The sequence below is a fragment of the Alosa sapidissima genome, chromosome 14 (assembly GCF_018492685.1).
Source record: "Alosa sapidissima isolate fAloSap1 chromosome 14, fAloSap1.pri, whole genome shotgun sequence".
Taxonomy (NCBI): Eukaryota; Metazoa; Chordata; class Actinopteri; order Clupeiformes; family Clupeidae; genus Alosa; species Alosa sapidissima.
Genome location: NC_055970.1, coordinates 16,903,507 through 16,919,039, shown reverse-complemented (window position 1 = coordinate 16,919,039; position 15,533 = coordinate 16,903,507). Strand labels below are relative to the sequence as shown.

General features: G+C 46.7%; 1 protein-coding gene across 1 annotated transcript in view; it reads right to left on the bottom strand.

Annotated features, from left to right (window-relative positions):
• The window catches only part of ccdc102a (coiled-coil domain containing 102A), an 83,790-nt gene that overhangs the window by 27,946 nt on the left and 40,311 nt on the right, over nt 1–15,533 (bottom strand). Inside the window, exons 4-6 of the mRNA XM_042060771.1 lie at nt 14,731–14,839; nt 11,395–11,511; nt 4,797–5,006 (exon numbers count right to left, since the gene is read on the bottom strand). Coding sequence (XP_041916705.1) covers nt 4,797–5,006; nt 11,395–11,511; nt 14,731–14,839 — 436 coding nt within the window. The remainder of the gene's footprint in view (nt 1–4,796; nt 5,007–11,394; nt 11,512–14,730; nt 14,840–15,533) is intronic.

Sequence of the window (15,533 nt, the reverse complement as noted above, 5' to 3'; positions counted from 1 at the left end):
AGCAGTCACAGAGTCCCATTCCCAATCTTGTGGCAGGGCTTGGCTGAATTGCGAGGTGACAGGGAACATCAATCTCCAGACCGGCTGCTGCAGGCACACACAGAGAGAGCCGGCTGGGCTGGGAATATGATGCTGGTATCAATCACACTTTGTTCCCTCTGTGTGTGTGTGTGTGTGTGTGTGTGTGTGTGTGTGTGTGTGTGTGTAACGTCTTCATCGCCTGCTGTGTTTCTCTGGCTGCGTCCACATTGATCGGCGCAGTACGGCAGCCCCCAGAAAAGTGCCATCAATCTGGCTGGAGCTGTATGGCTGTGAACTGGGGCTGACACTCCACACACACACACGCACGCACGCACTTCAGCTCTTGCACACATATGCATTCAAACATAAATATGTTGTCTCTCTCTCACTCACACACACACACACACACTCTCTCTACATCAATCTCCCTTACACCATCACACACTGTCACACAAGCAGATCTGTTCACCATCAGTCTCTTCCCTCACTCACACACACACACACTAAACACACTATTTCCTTTACACCCTACAACCATATGAGAAAAAGGAAAACACTTTTGCTCTCAAACACAGAAGATGTAAATGGTGAAGATGGACAGCTGTGCTGTGTGTTCCACGCATCCTGAGCTTGAGTCCCAGTGTCACATCTGGAATCTCCTGCTCTACCTTTCATCCTCTCTCTGTATCCCTCCTCTCTCTCTTTCTCCATCTCTCACTCACTTTCAGAGGTGATAAGAGTGATTTGCTGATGTGGTGTGGTGTAGAGTGTGAGTGTGAGTGTGAGTGTGAGTGTGTGTGTGTGTGTGTGTGTGTGTGTGTGTGTGTGTGTGTGTGAGTGTGTGTGTGTGTGTGTGTGAGTGTGTGTGTGTGTGTGAGAGGAGTGTGAGTGTGAGTGTGTGAGTGTGTGTGTGTGTGTGAGTGAGTGTGTGTGTGAGAGAGGAGTGCTTCAGGCTGACTCCATAAATCTATGCCTGCAGTAATGGCACTCATAAAGAGCCAGCACTAAGTGTTTTTATTTCCACACTCTTGCTCACATTCACACACGCACACACAAGCACGCACACACACACACACACACACACACGCGCACACACACACACACACACACACACACACACACACACACACACACACTCTGAGATCTATAGAGAAGCACACACATCCAGTCTCTGTGTCCCCTTTTGCCTCCTGGGAACCAGGACAGTCCATAGTGGGAAAGAGAAGATGAAAGACGAATCAAAGTGACAAAACTCTATACACAACACACAGGGCAGCAACAGAGCGCGCGCGCACACACACACACACGCGCGCGCGCACACGCACACACACACACACACTCACGCACGCACGCACACACACGCGCACGCGCACGCACACACACACACAGGTGGGAGTATAGAGGACAAGAGAAGTTCTGTGTGTGTGCGTGCGTGCGTGTGTGTGCGTGTGTGTGTGTGTGTGTGTGTGTGTGTGTGAGCGTGCATGTGTGTGCGTGCATGTGTGTGTGTGTATGTGTGTGTATGTGTGCGTGCGTGTGTGTATTATTGGCATACATGGCTGCAGGTGCACTCCTGTGTCTGTGTGCTTGTGTTTGCCTTCAATTGCTCTATCAAGTCAACAAATGCAGATTCATGTTGACTGGGGAATAAAAGCCACACATTGAACACCAATTTGTAATAACACTCATCCTATTTCATGGAATAATGTCCACTTCATGAGAACATTTTGATATCTGCTAAAAAGGAAAAGTCCTTTTCAGGGCTGCAAGGGCTGCAAATGAAATGCTTCAAATGAGAATATTCCCACAGTGTGCAATTATCTCACCGCACAGGCGGATAACAGTCTGGAAATGGAATCCATAGTCTAAAAGAGAAAGTCTAACAGCAACATCTCCTTACAGTAGGCCACACAGATGATAGGGCTTACTGTAGCTCTTTTGATTCCATACTCTATTATTTCACTCTAACACATACATATGTTTTGATAAGACATTGATTACTTGATAAGTTCTTGAATTTCCACTGGGGATCAATAAAGTATCTATCTATCTATCTATCGAAGTTATAGGATGAGGCCTGTATTTTTATGTTCTGATCACTTCACTCTTTTGGGTCCCCACCGTTGACTTCAAGGCAGTGCTGCCTGGAAGGCACTAGGGTAAGGCAAGGGTTATGGTTAGGTGCCTTGAAGTCGACAGTGGGGGCCCAGAAGACCATCAAGCACTCTTTGCACACTACAGTGTTAGTGAGACCATTGAGAGCATCCTCTCCAGCTGTATCGCTGTGTGGGGCGGAAGCTGCACTGAATACAACAGGAAAGCCCTGCAGCGCATAGTGAACACAGCTGGAAGGATTATTGGTGCTTCACTCCCCTCCCTGAAGGACATTTACACCACCCACCTCACCCGCAAGGCGACCAAAATTGTGAGTGATGCAAGTCACCCCGCTCACAATCTGTTCGATCTACTGCCCTCTGGGAAGAGGTACAGAAGCCTGCGCTCCCGCACTACCAGACTCACCAACAGCTTCATACACCAAGCTGTAAGGATGCTGAACTCTCTCCCTCCTCTCCCCCCTCCACCCTCAGCTACATAACATCCTGGACATTGGACCCACAATGGCCGCGTGCACTACTCCACTTGCACACTTGCACACTTTACAACTTGTTGTTGTTGTCCTGAAAACACAACACTTCTGCTGCTCTTACATAACTTGCACCACTATGTCACTTTCTTTCTTACTTAGGTCAAACAGAACTACCCAAGCCTTTTATTGGCCTGACTTTGCACTAGTATTTTATTGACTGTCTATGCACAATTTCAACCAAATTTTGCTGCTCTTATTTTTTTCATTATTATATGTGCCCTCTTATTTACTTACTTTTTTGTTTACTTGAATGTTATGTTTGTCTGTGGACTTAAATTGGTAAAATATGTCTTGTCTTCACCGTGGGATAGTGAGAAACGTAATTTCGATCTCTTTGGAACATGTGAAGAAATTGACAATAAAGCTGACTTTGACTTTGACTTTGACTTTGACTTTGAGTTTATGCACCAAATGTGACAGTCTGAGTTATATGTCTGTGATATCAACTTTTCATCTATGTTGAAATCTGAATTTTGATATGTCTGGCTGCAATGACAATCCCTTTGGGGATGATTAAAGCAATCAATTAATCAATCCATTCATCCATCCATTCATCTACCTCAGCTCCTTAACACACTGCACTCCACCGCACAACACAACTTGTCCAGGCTGTGTTCTAAAACGTTGCAGCGGTCCCCAACCACCGGGCATTCCTAACCGGGCCATAGCCTAGACATGAGTTTAAAAAAAAATGCATGCAAACTAAACTCAATTTAATTTGCAATAATGTCACGTTTTTACATGACATAGGCCTATATGCAGTTGTTTGATTGCATGCATGTTTGCATTTTGCAAGGTCTATTTTCTTACGTCTGTCTGTCCCGCCTTCAACACTTTACATATTGCCTTCAGCGCTGCGCAGCCTCAGGTCAGCTCACTTCACTTGATCAGTTCTTGGCGAACGGTAGTGTCACACGAAGTTAGCTAAACTGCTAGAATTAGCAACAAAAAACAAGCATCTTTAGCAGGTCACTGGCCAGAGTGTTTGAGTTGCGAGAGCCGCTGCAGAGATTTCTTACAGAAAAAAAGTCACCGTTAGCTGCACATTTTAGTGATAAGGATTGGGTGTCAAAACTCGCTTACCTGTGTGACATATTCGGGTTGCTTAATGACCTCAACCTGTCACTCCAGGGGAGAATGACAACTGTCTTTAAACTGGCAGATAAAGTCGCTGCATTTAAAAGCCAAGCTTGATGTGTGGGTACGACGAGTGGATCGGGGTGTATTCAATATGTTCCAAACAGTAGTGGGGGTTTTGGGAGAGACTGAGGCAGGGCCCTTTCTCTCGCAGCTGGTGCGCGATCACCTTGTTGTGCTTTCAAATGAGTTTGAGCGTTACTTCCCATCCTCCAAAGATCCACGGCAAACCAATGAGTGGTTCCGCAACCCATTTGTCAATATCCCGAATAGTCCTAACTTGTCAGCGCAGGAGGAAGAGCAATTGATCGAAATTGCAAATGACGGTGGTCTTAAGAGTGTGTATGAGGAAACCTCTCTGGCGGGTTTTTGGATCAAAACCAAAGCAGAATATCCCGAGATTGCCGTGAAAGCGCTGAAAACGTTGCTGCATTTCCTACCACGTAGGCCTATCTATGCGAGGCCGAGTTGTTCAATATTCATAGTTCATATTGTTCAATTTTCACTTCTTCAAGTTCACGTTTTTCACATGTTTAAGAGTTTGTTACCTTCACTGTTCATACATAACTGGAGCTAGTTCTTTTCAAGTAATGCATGCACAACACATATGGAACATTGAAACCCTGAACCACCCCCCCCCCGCCCCCCCACCGCCGGTCCGTGAAAAAAAAAATGGGAATCAAACCGGTCCATGGTACATAAAAGGTTGGGGACCCCTGGTGTAAGGGCCAACACAAATGATGTAACACGCAAGCGTTATGACACTTAAAAGAGATGTGCAGCTGGTTTGTACCCAGAAAAGGCTCTAGTGTGCAAGTGTGTGTGCGTGTGCGTGTGCGTGTGTGTGTGTGTGTGTGTGTGTGAGAGAGGCCTTCAGAGTGAGAGTGAGTGCATGTGTGTGTGTGTGTGTGTATGTGCAGATATGTGTGTGCAGCTGTTTGCATGTGAGCGCAACTGAGAGGTGTGTGTGTGTGTGTTTGACGTGGCCCACCTTGTTCCTCTCGAACAGCTCGGCCTGGATGCTCTTGAGGTCGGAGTCGAGGGCAGTGGCGGCCTGTCTGCGCTTACGGGCCAGCTGCTCCTCCAGGTCCTCCATCTGGGCGCGCAGCTTCTTGTTATCCCGCTCCAGCGCCAGCTTCTCCGTCTCCAGACGCTCACGCCGACCCCACTCAGCAGCGTTCTCCACCTGCAGACGCTCCATCTGAGACAAGGGACCGGGGGAGGGGGGGATGGAGGGAGACAGAAAAAGAGACGGAGAGAGAGAGACAGAGTTACTCATAAGGCAGACAGAAGGGGGGGGGGACTCGGAGACGGAGGGAAATAGACAGGAAGAGAAAGGGAGGGAGGGAGAGAAAGAGAGAGAGAGAGAGAGAGAAAGAGAGAGGGAGAGAGAGAGAGAGAGTTACTCATAAGGCAGACAGAAGGGGGGGGACTCAGAGACAGAGGGAAATAGACAGGAAGAGAGGGAGGGAGAGAGAGAGAGAGAGAGAGAGAGAGAGAAAGAGAGAGGGAGAGAGAGAGAGAGAGAGAGTTATTCATAAGTGCAAGTGTGTATGTGTATGGGGGCAGAGGGAGGCGAAGGGAGACGAAGGAAGACAGAAAAGGAGGGAGAGAGAGTGAGAGTTTGTCATAAGGCAGAGATGGAGGGAAATAGACAGGGAGAGAGAGAGAGAGAGAGAGAGAGAGAGAGAGAGAGAGAGAGAGAGAGTTTGTCATAAGGCAGAGATGGAGGGAAATAGACAGGGAGAGGGAGAGAGAGAGAGAGAGAGAGTTTGTCATAAGGCAGAGATGGAGGGAAATAGACAGGGAGAGGGAGAGAGAGAGAGAGAGAGCGAGAGAGAGAGAGAGAGAGAGAGAGAGATGGTCATAAAGCAGATGGAGATGGAAGGAGACAGGCAGAGAGAGAAAAAGAGAGAATAAGTCATAAGGAGGAATATGAGGATAATGATACAGAAAACAGGATTTAAGGAGAAAAGAGGGAGCGATTAAAAATGAACCAGGAGAAGGAGGGAAATGAAGAACAAGGTGCAGGCAGGCGCGTAGCAAGCGTGGGGGATGTGGGTGTTATAACGTACACACTTTTGCTGGAACACGATTCTATCCCCCACACTTTTTGTCAGATTAAAATGAAAGTAAAATATGGAAATAGACGCTCCCGTACAGAGTTGGAACCGTATCTACCATAACGCACACACAGAGAGACACAAATAGGTCTGTTGATTTGATTGAACGGTCATCCAGCGAATCACATCAAGTTAGCCAGTGAAGAACCAGAGCCGCTCTGATTCAGGCTTCAAAGTGTGCGTCTTACAAGGGTGCGGCTGCTTGGGTCTGCATTATAACGTCTGCAGTGAGCAGATTTCAGGTAGAATTTAAATGATAATTGTTACCGCATTATGTTAATTTAGTAAAGCAAAATTCACTGTCTGACTGACAGTTTTTGTCACAATGTAGAAATGCAGGGAGTCAAAGTGAAAACGGGGGTGGGGTGCGCGCACCGAGGCACTTGTAGACCTTTGGCTACTGTTCTCGGAGCATTATGCTTTCTCTGTCTATGATCTGCAGCTTTTCTCAAACTATGGGCCTCCTCAACAATTAACCTAATGGTACACGTAGCCGCGAAATTAAGTTATGCCCAGTGCTTCACACGTCTGACTTGCAGCAAGATTGAATTGGAACCGCGGACTGAAAACAAAAATAAACTAGGCTAAAAGTTTCCCCAATCAAAACTTAAATATGGACCATATATTTGGTGTCATTAATTATATAGACATATCCCAGTCAGCACACATATGTCTCCAAGACGCTTGGAAAAGATCAGCTTAATTACATCGCGTTCCATTTAGAACGTCTTATTTGACCTGATCTTACAAACGTCGGCGGCATTTCACTGTCATATGTGTCGTAGTGCTATATCTACTGGAGATCTTATTGTCTTAAATATGATCGCGTTCCATGTAGAACATCTTATTTTGATCTTACAAACGGCGGCGTCATGACAAATTTGAGTTCTACATCTGAGAAAGATTTCCAGCATGTAGAACTCAAATAGAACGCTTATGAGCGCTCATGCAATGTCTGCGTCCCTGCAGCAAGTGAAACTGGAGGTAACGTGGGCTAGAAGCAACAATAGTTTAAACAACAACGTGGCTTCCTGTAACTATCAATGGAAAAAACATAGAAACTGCTAATCATAATCTAAGCTTAAACTGGCTATATGCAACACAATGTATTTATATTCCCTTTGCATATGTTTGGGTGGACTTCAAACGTTTTTGAATTTGAGCTTACAGTTCTGTCACTATTCTGTGTCCTTTACATTTATTTAATAGGTATTAGTGATACCTCGAAATTAGGCTGTTATCTGTGAGGCAATTTATTGTAGCCTGCTAACCCACATGCACAAAACTTCTGAAATGATTTCTTGATTTATAACATGAGATATGTCTCCATGTAGGGTAGTGTCAAATAGTGAAGTGATAGCAGGTAGATCATGTAGGCCTACATGTCACATGAGCCACACATAGGCACTGCTTCTTCTGTCCCTCCCAAACTGCATTAAAATGGCGTGTTTAGCAATCAGAATCTCACATTTTTTTCAGGGGAGTAACTCCCCGACACCAATATAGTCCGCACCCCTCTCAGAAAATACTTACAACGTCCCTGTAGGGAGTTATTTATAATTTGGCCAGATTGTTTCATTTTCCTATCCCAACCCCCACACTTTTAAAAGGCTTGATACGCCTCTGGGTGCAGGGAAGAGAGAGGGATAGTGAGATACGGAGAGAGGGATGGAGAGATGCAGAGAGAGAAGGGAAGATGGAGAGTTAGATGAAGACAGTGGGGACAGGTGAGAGAAAGAGGCAGGGAGAGAAATACAGCGAGAGCGATATTAATGAGACCTTGGAGGTATTAGAGATGACACAGTAGGGGTGTGTGAGCGAGTGTGTATGCATGAGCGCACGTCCCCATCAAATGGCCTGTGATATCTCATTGAGTTACTCCCAGAGAGGGAAGGGGAAGGAAAAAAGAGCCTTCTACAGGGCATCTGAGGATACTTCAGAAAAACAGGCGACTTCATGGGGGGGAGAAGAGGCACGCAGGTCTCCTGCCGAGATGTCTTAAACATGCCGGAACATTCCTCCCACGTCTCATCAACACAACCCCCCCCCCAACCACCCACTCAACACAACCCCCCCCCCCCCCCTCCAGCTCCACTGTGACCTCTTCTCTTCTCTCATCACCCCATACCAACCCAACCCATCATACCGCCTGCCTGATAGCGCATTAGCCATGCACGCCACACGCTAACTTACTGCTCATTCCCACAGGAGGAGGGGGGGGGGGGGGGGCAGGGATACAGATAGGGTAAAATTAGGAGAGAGCGAGAGAGAGAGGGGGGGACGAGAGAGAGATAGAGAAAGAGGGAAGGAGGGAGGGAGGGAGAGAGAGATAGAGAGAATGAAGAGGATCAATCAAATGAGTGAGTCAGCATCAGAGAGATGACACAGAGCGAGGGGGAGGAGGAGGGGGTGCAGCAGAAAGACAGAAAGACGGAGTACCTGAGTGAGAGAGACAGAGAGAGAGAGAGAGAGAGAGAGAGAGAAAGAGGGAGAGAGAAAATAAATGAAGAGGAGAGGCAGAGAGGTAGACAAATGCGAGAGTGAGAACAGAAGAGAAGACAAAGAGCACAGAGGGAAAGGTGACCATGAGAAAGAGAGGGAGAGAGAGACTCAGAGAGAGGGAGCGAGAGAGAGACTGGTCTTGTGTGTGCTGCTCTGGCCTGTGTGGTTGCCAGGCGGAGCACTTGGACCCTGCTGGAGGCTGGAGGATTCTGGGAAGAGAGCCTGAGCCTGAGCTAGAGCCTGAACTGGAGCCGCAACCTGAGCAGCCGCAGGACGGAACGCTTTAAACACCCCATCAAAGAACCGCGCTGCACGGCCCGCCAACCCAGCCTCGCCACTCTGCCAAACATGCCATCACCAACCCCCCAAAACCCCACCAAGCCCGTGCCAGTGATTTACCACAGGGCGGAGCGGAGCGGGCAGGGGACCAGGGGCACCATGTGACGCAAAGCAGATGGGCAGAGAGACGGCCATGGCCAGACACCGGGCACAGAGAATGGGAGGGGGGGGGGATAGAGAGAGGGAAGGAGAGAGGGAGAGAGAGGGGGAGAGAGAGAGAGAGGGAAGGAGAGAGGGAGAGAGAGGGGGAGAGAGAGGGGGGAGGGAGGGAGCGGGAGAGAGATAGGGAAGGAGAGAGAGAGAGAGAGAGATGGAAGGAGAGGGAGAGAGAGGGGAGGGAGGGAGCGTGAGAGAGAGGGGGGAGAGGGAGGGAGCGAGGGAGAGAAAGAAGAGTTCCTGTCATCTGTAAATAAAGACTAGTGTGAACATGCAGCCTGGGTCTATGGGTCTACAGGAGGAGGGTGGGCTGGGCACTGGTGGACCACTGCTCATCACAACCAAGGGGACGACATGTAACCCCCGAGTCCTCCAGTATAACACAGACACATTCTGAACACAACTTCTATTGTAAAGTAATGTTCAAAGACTAATTCTAAATGAGTATAAAATCTATTTAATGTTGTGACATCTTAATTTAATAATCTAGACTAAATGCAAGGTCAAGACAGTGGGGAGGGAGTAAGATGGTTGCAGTGCTTGGGTGTGTGTGTGTGTGTGTGTGTGTGTGTGTGTGTGTGTGTGTGTGTGTGTGTGTGTGTGTGTGGTGTGTGTGCATTTGTGTACGTTGCAGAGTCCTTGATATATTGCTGGCGTTAGGTAATCCACCTGGTCCTGCAGGAAATCAAGACAACCTTCCCCAAGTTCAGCTGAACATGAACTTTTTATCAAAATGGCCTCAAAGAACCAATCAATGTCAACACAGAACTCCAATATACAGCTAATTAAAAGCCTCAGAGAGAGGCAGCCGGTGTGTGTGTGTGTGTGTTTGTGTGTGTTTATTGACTCCATTTTAGTAGTGCACATCAGGTGGGGTAAAATCAGACCCCTGTGGCTAGACCTAAACTTGTTTATTTAATTGTAGTTTTCTCCACCTGAATTGGCTCTTCTTCGGGGAACTCTATTGGCAATAGTTACACAACAGCAGCAGCTCAGATGGGTCAGTTAGGTCCAGATCTGTGAGGACATGGTGGAGCGGCAACAGCGTCCATCTGTTGTGAGGCGGTGTCATTTGGATATAAAGTGTCTGCTATAGCGGTCAGCTTTTTCTTTCAAATCAAGAAAACAGTTAAAGGAGAAATCCGGCTGATTTTTACATGAGTCTTGATCGCTAGACATTGTAGAGTACTGTCGATAGGAAAAAAAGACCAAAATTGGTGCTACCAAACTGGAGTAACTGCAGCTAATGGCCAGTACTCCCAGTTAGCTACAATGCTACAGGTCTGGAGGCATCATCTAAACGTGCCTTTTTTGCCTCTTAACAGATCTTGTTGCCAGTGACGCCGGCAGAAAATATAGACAGGGGTGGCCAGGGGAGGCCATTGCAAATCTTGGGGTGGCACGCCAAAACGGGGAGGGGGGGGGGGGGGGGGGGGGCATTAGGACACATAAGAAGAGTTTGGCTCCAAAATGCTACGTCCTCCATTTTAATGCATTTTCATAAATCATTTTTTTAAATTATTATTTTGTTTCCGGAACTGTAATTGGGTAATTGTTATTTACTCAATCAAAACAACACAACTGCACATGTTTACAAAAATTGATTTATAGCTTTGTAAAAGAGCTCTTAGGCTATATCTTTTTTCAAGACAGTCTAGGCTACCCATATCTGGGAAAGTATGATGTGATCATGCTTGCATATATCTTAGGTCAGCCTTTATATTAGGGAAAAATGTGTCTGTGTGTCTGCATCCATGCCACCTGAAGCATGCTGGTAGAAATATCTATTCAAAAGCACAGTTGATCTGTGCATGCCATGACCAACTTTTAATTCTTTGATTTGGAAAGCAAGTTCATTATTTTGGGCTGCTATAAAATATATTACAATTTCAGCCCAAAGTTGGATTACTCGGGAACCGCTTACTGTACAGAGGAATGCTTCATATCCTCGTGTTCGGTAAGGTTTTCTGTTATTTTGATATATGGTTTGCTATGTTTTGATCAAGGTGTTCGTGAGATATACCACCGAGAGTAATGGGTGTGGAGATAGACGAAGCGTTGTGTGCACAATGGAAGATTAAATGCCATGTATATCCAACGTTAATTTACTCACAAACCGTGTCTCACTTGTGCTGTGCTGTGTGCTGTACGATGTGGTGTGGTGTGGTGTGGTGCTGTGTGCTGTACGATGTGGTGTGGTGTGGTGTGGTGCTGTGTGCTGTACGATGTGGTGTGGTGTGGTGTGGTGCTGTGTGCTGTACGGTGTGGTGTGGTGTGGTGTGGTGTGGTGTGGTGTGGTGTGGTGTGGTGCTGTGTGCTGTACGATGTGGTGTGGTGTGGTGTGGTGCTGTGTGCTGTACGGTGTGGTGTGGTGTGGTGTGGTGTGGTGCTGTGTGCTGTACGATGTGGTGTGGTGTGGTGTGGTGCTGTACGCTGCACTGTGCTGTGCTGTGCTGTGGGCCGTCTCACCTCTGCGCGGAGCTCGGCCAGCTTCTTGTCCATGCTGCTGCGCGCCCCCAGTTCATCCTCCAGGTCTTCAGACATGCGGCCCAGCTCGTCCTGGTGCACCTCCTTCAGCAAGTTCAGCTGAAGTAGAGCACAGACAGACACACACACACACAAAGCATTAGGGCAACAGGCAACACAGCCACAGATGTGCCATCTGACACGGATCAATGGAGCAGAAAGACGACTTCAAAACCTCCTCAGAGTGATAAAAACCTTCATATGTCAGCTGATTTAATATACGTATATTTTGGGTTAATTTAGTGAGCAAACTAGCAACATACGAGAGAGCGAGCTGTTGCGCTGTTTAATCTCCAGCAGGCTGGGTGTGCTCTCTGTGCTATGACGGAGCGTAAGTGACACATGAGCTGGTGGAAGATCGCTACGTCGCTAGCTTAAGCTTCAGTCTCAAAGCACCTTTATCAGGGCTCCTCCGTGCCATCACACACACAGACACAGACACAGACACAGACACACACACACACACACACACACACTCAGACCCTGCCCTGTGCTGATGCCTGCCTGTGGACCTACAGTGCCTCCTTCTGGAACACATAGGACTGACGTGCACGTAACCTCACATGTATGGAATAATAATGTACATATTATGTGCACACGAAGGTGAAGTGTGGCGTCTGCGCCTTTCGTCTAGTATTAAGGTGTCGCCCGGTGCGTATAATCTCCAAAAACTCAGAGTGAGGCCAGCTGATGGCCGGCTTCAGTGAAATGTCTCGCTACTGGCGATTTCTCATCTTTGCGTCTAATAGCGCTGCTATGTTCTATGATGCACGTTTTTATAGGTCTGTTGGTTTTGCCTACATATTGTTTATTGCATGGGCACGTAATCAGATACACTACCCCAGCAGTGTTACATGTGGTGCATTGTTTAATTTTGTAGGTCTTGTCTGTGATGGAGCTTGTGAACGAGGTGGTCTTTTTAGTGTTATTTTTACACGCAGCACACCCTTTGCACGGAAAGAGACCAGTGATGTTCCTTAAGCGTCCCTCCTTGTTCCGCTGTGTGGTGTGACAATCCGCTTTAACCAAGAAATCCCTAATGTTACTAGCCCTATAGTGGGAGAAGAGGGGAGGTTCAGAAAACAGCGTTTGACATATGGGGTCACTACTGAGAACATGCCAGTGTTTGCGTATGCATTCTTTAATTTGTCGGCTATGTCTAGTGTACGTAGTAGTGCAGGCTATAGACTTATGCGTATCCCTCTTAGGGGCAGTTTTAGTTCTTTGGACCCTCTCTAGGGCTTCGTCGAGCCAGATGGGGGGGTAGCCTCTTAGAGAGAATTGCTTGTACATTTTTCTAGCTTCCATATCGAAATCAGACGCATGTGTACAAATCCGTTTTATTCTAAGAAACTGTGTGTATGGGAGTCCTTTCTTTAGGTATGTAGGGTGTGTGCTAGAGGCATGTAAAATGCTATTTTTGTCGGTCGGTTTAGTGTATAAGGTAGTCGATAGCTTTCCTCCCTCTAAGAGACTGTGGTGTCAAGGAAAGAGCACTGAATTTAATGGACTCAACCATATTATTCAAATGAGATACAAAGTCATTAAATGTTTCTAAAGACCCCTTAAACACACAAAATACATTGTCTACATACCTCCTCCACAATAAAATGTTATTACAAAAAGGATTGTTATTCCATATGTATCTTTCCTCCAGATAACCCATAAATAAACATGCATAGTCAGGTGAAAATCTAGAGCCCATAGCCGCCCCTTGCTTTTGTAAATAGTATTCGTCCAAAAAATTCGTCCAGAAAAAGTTTTTATGTAGTAGCATAGAAATCATCTCGATAAGAAATACTGTAGGGGGGTTTAATCAGTTCTTAGATTAAGAAAATATTGCATAGCAATGATACCTTTATTATGTGGAATGTTCGTGTACAAAGATACCACGTCCATCGTTGCAAGGAAGGTCTCCTAGGTATTCAAGTTTACGTCGATCTTGGATAATTGTTCTATACAATCGCCTGTGTCTCTCAAGTAAGAAGGTAATGTCACGACCAAGGGTCTGAGGATGCGATCTACGTACAGAGATATGGGTTCCATCAGGCTGTCATTGCATGCCTCAATCGGACGACCAGAAGGGTTTATCAATGTTTTGTGGACTTTTGGCAAGGCATATACAGTATGACTGGCATGACTGGATGGTTCTTGCTCAGGAATTTTAGCTCTGTCTGGCTGATGTAGCCTTTGTCATACGAGTCACACCCACAAATAACTACTGAAATGAGCTCTACTGATACGAGATACACAATGATAAGTCTCCACACATTAAAACAGGGAAAGAAGATGATACACACATGTGCACAGTATGTGTGTACCTCAACACACACACACACACACACACACACACACACACACACACAGGAATAGACATCACCACGGACGTATCTCACAGCCTTTGAGACAGACGTCATTGGTGGTTGTGTGTCGCATATGTGCATTTGAAGTCGTAATCTGTGCCAGCGCAGGTGCAGTCGTAGGTCTGTGTGTGTTTGTGTGCGTTCTGCTGTGTGTGTGCCCACCCATGCTCTGGTAGGGGTGGAGGTGCATGTGTAGGTCTGTGTGTGTTTGTGTGTGTTCTGCTGTGTGTGTGCCCACCCATGCTCTGGTAGGGGTGGAGGTGCAGGCGTGTGTCTTTGATATGGGGGACTGTGTGAGGGGCGCTGGGCTGATAGAGGGACTTAAGAGCCTTGGGTGGGCTGGGGTGTCACAGCAGCCATTAACTTCACACGCCACGCGCCACACACACACACACACACACACACCAGACCAAGGTGACTTGTGCACAAAGGGTGGCATCCTGACAAAGAGGATGGCTTCAGAGGGAGAAAATTGGTTTCTTTTAATGGCGGCTCTGACGTGACCTTGGGGGAACAATGGCCGCCCCTCTCTCCCTATCCGGCCACTGCGGCTCAGGTGGTCAGCAGCACTCATCAGCTGAGCTGCAGATAATTGGAGCTGGTCCTGTCCAAGAGTTTCTCATTAGAGGTGAAGGAGTCAACTGGCAACTGTCAGATAACCTTTAAACTTTGAGGCCTTGCAACAGAACTTGTGAGCTAGAAAATAAGATGTGTTTGTGTGTGTGTGTGTGTGTCACGTGTGTGTGACGTGTGTGTGCTTGTATGTGACCAGTGAATTATATGAATTGTGGATGAATATTTATCTGTGGGTGTGAATGTAGGAGTGTGAAAGTGGATGTGCGAAATGATTTTGAAATTGTGTGTATATGTGAGAGATCCTGAATGAGAGTGTGTGTGCGTGTGTGTGTGTGTGTACCTGTTTGAGTGCCTCATGCTTGCTCTTGCTCAGCTCCTCATACTTGAGTTTCCATTGGCTCAGCTCTGCCTCCAGCTTCTCGATGCTCTTGCCCAGAGACTGTTTGTCCCTGCAACATATTTATTCATCATTTCATTTAATCATTTAGCAGACACTTTTATCCAAAGTGTCTTACATGTGTCAACTATATTACAAAGGCCATTCTCCATTCTCAGTTAAAGACCCCGTATGCAGTTTTGGCAATTTCTTCGCTGTTTTCTCACAGTTTTCTCTGCAGTGCTCCCCCTACAGCTTCAGAGTATATTTACGGCACTCTTCGCTTGGTCAGTCTGTCGTTTCCTCTTTCCTTGTTCTGGCCGATGCTTGGCATGTATGTGTGTAGTACAGTAAAGCAATTCGTTACATCGCGAGACTTTCTGACTGTGAGGCCGACGGGCCCGCTCAGAGACGCTAGATGGCCACCATACCCCCCTAGAAAAAAAGTCTTATAACCATTCCAATGACTCCGAAGCTGTTAAGTAAATTAAGCTAAAAAAAACTGCATAGTTCCCCTGTGCAACACACAGGATTTTTACTGTTCCTTCACAATTACTGAATATGCACAGTGGTGTCATGTGTCATGACATTTTGAGTCTGTTTGGAGGCACAAAGGCACAGTTTAGCACGTAATAAACTCTGGGTTCGTTAACTACGTTGTTGGTGCTTCGTTTTATGTGTGCATAAACCTTGAGCAAGCTACTGACAAGGTTTTATGCTGTTTTGAACAATATTACTGGTTTAAAAAAATGCTATTTGGGAAGCAT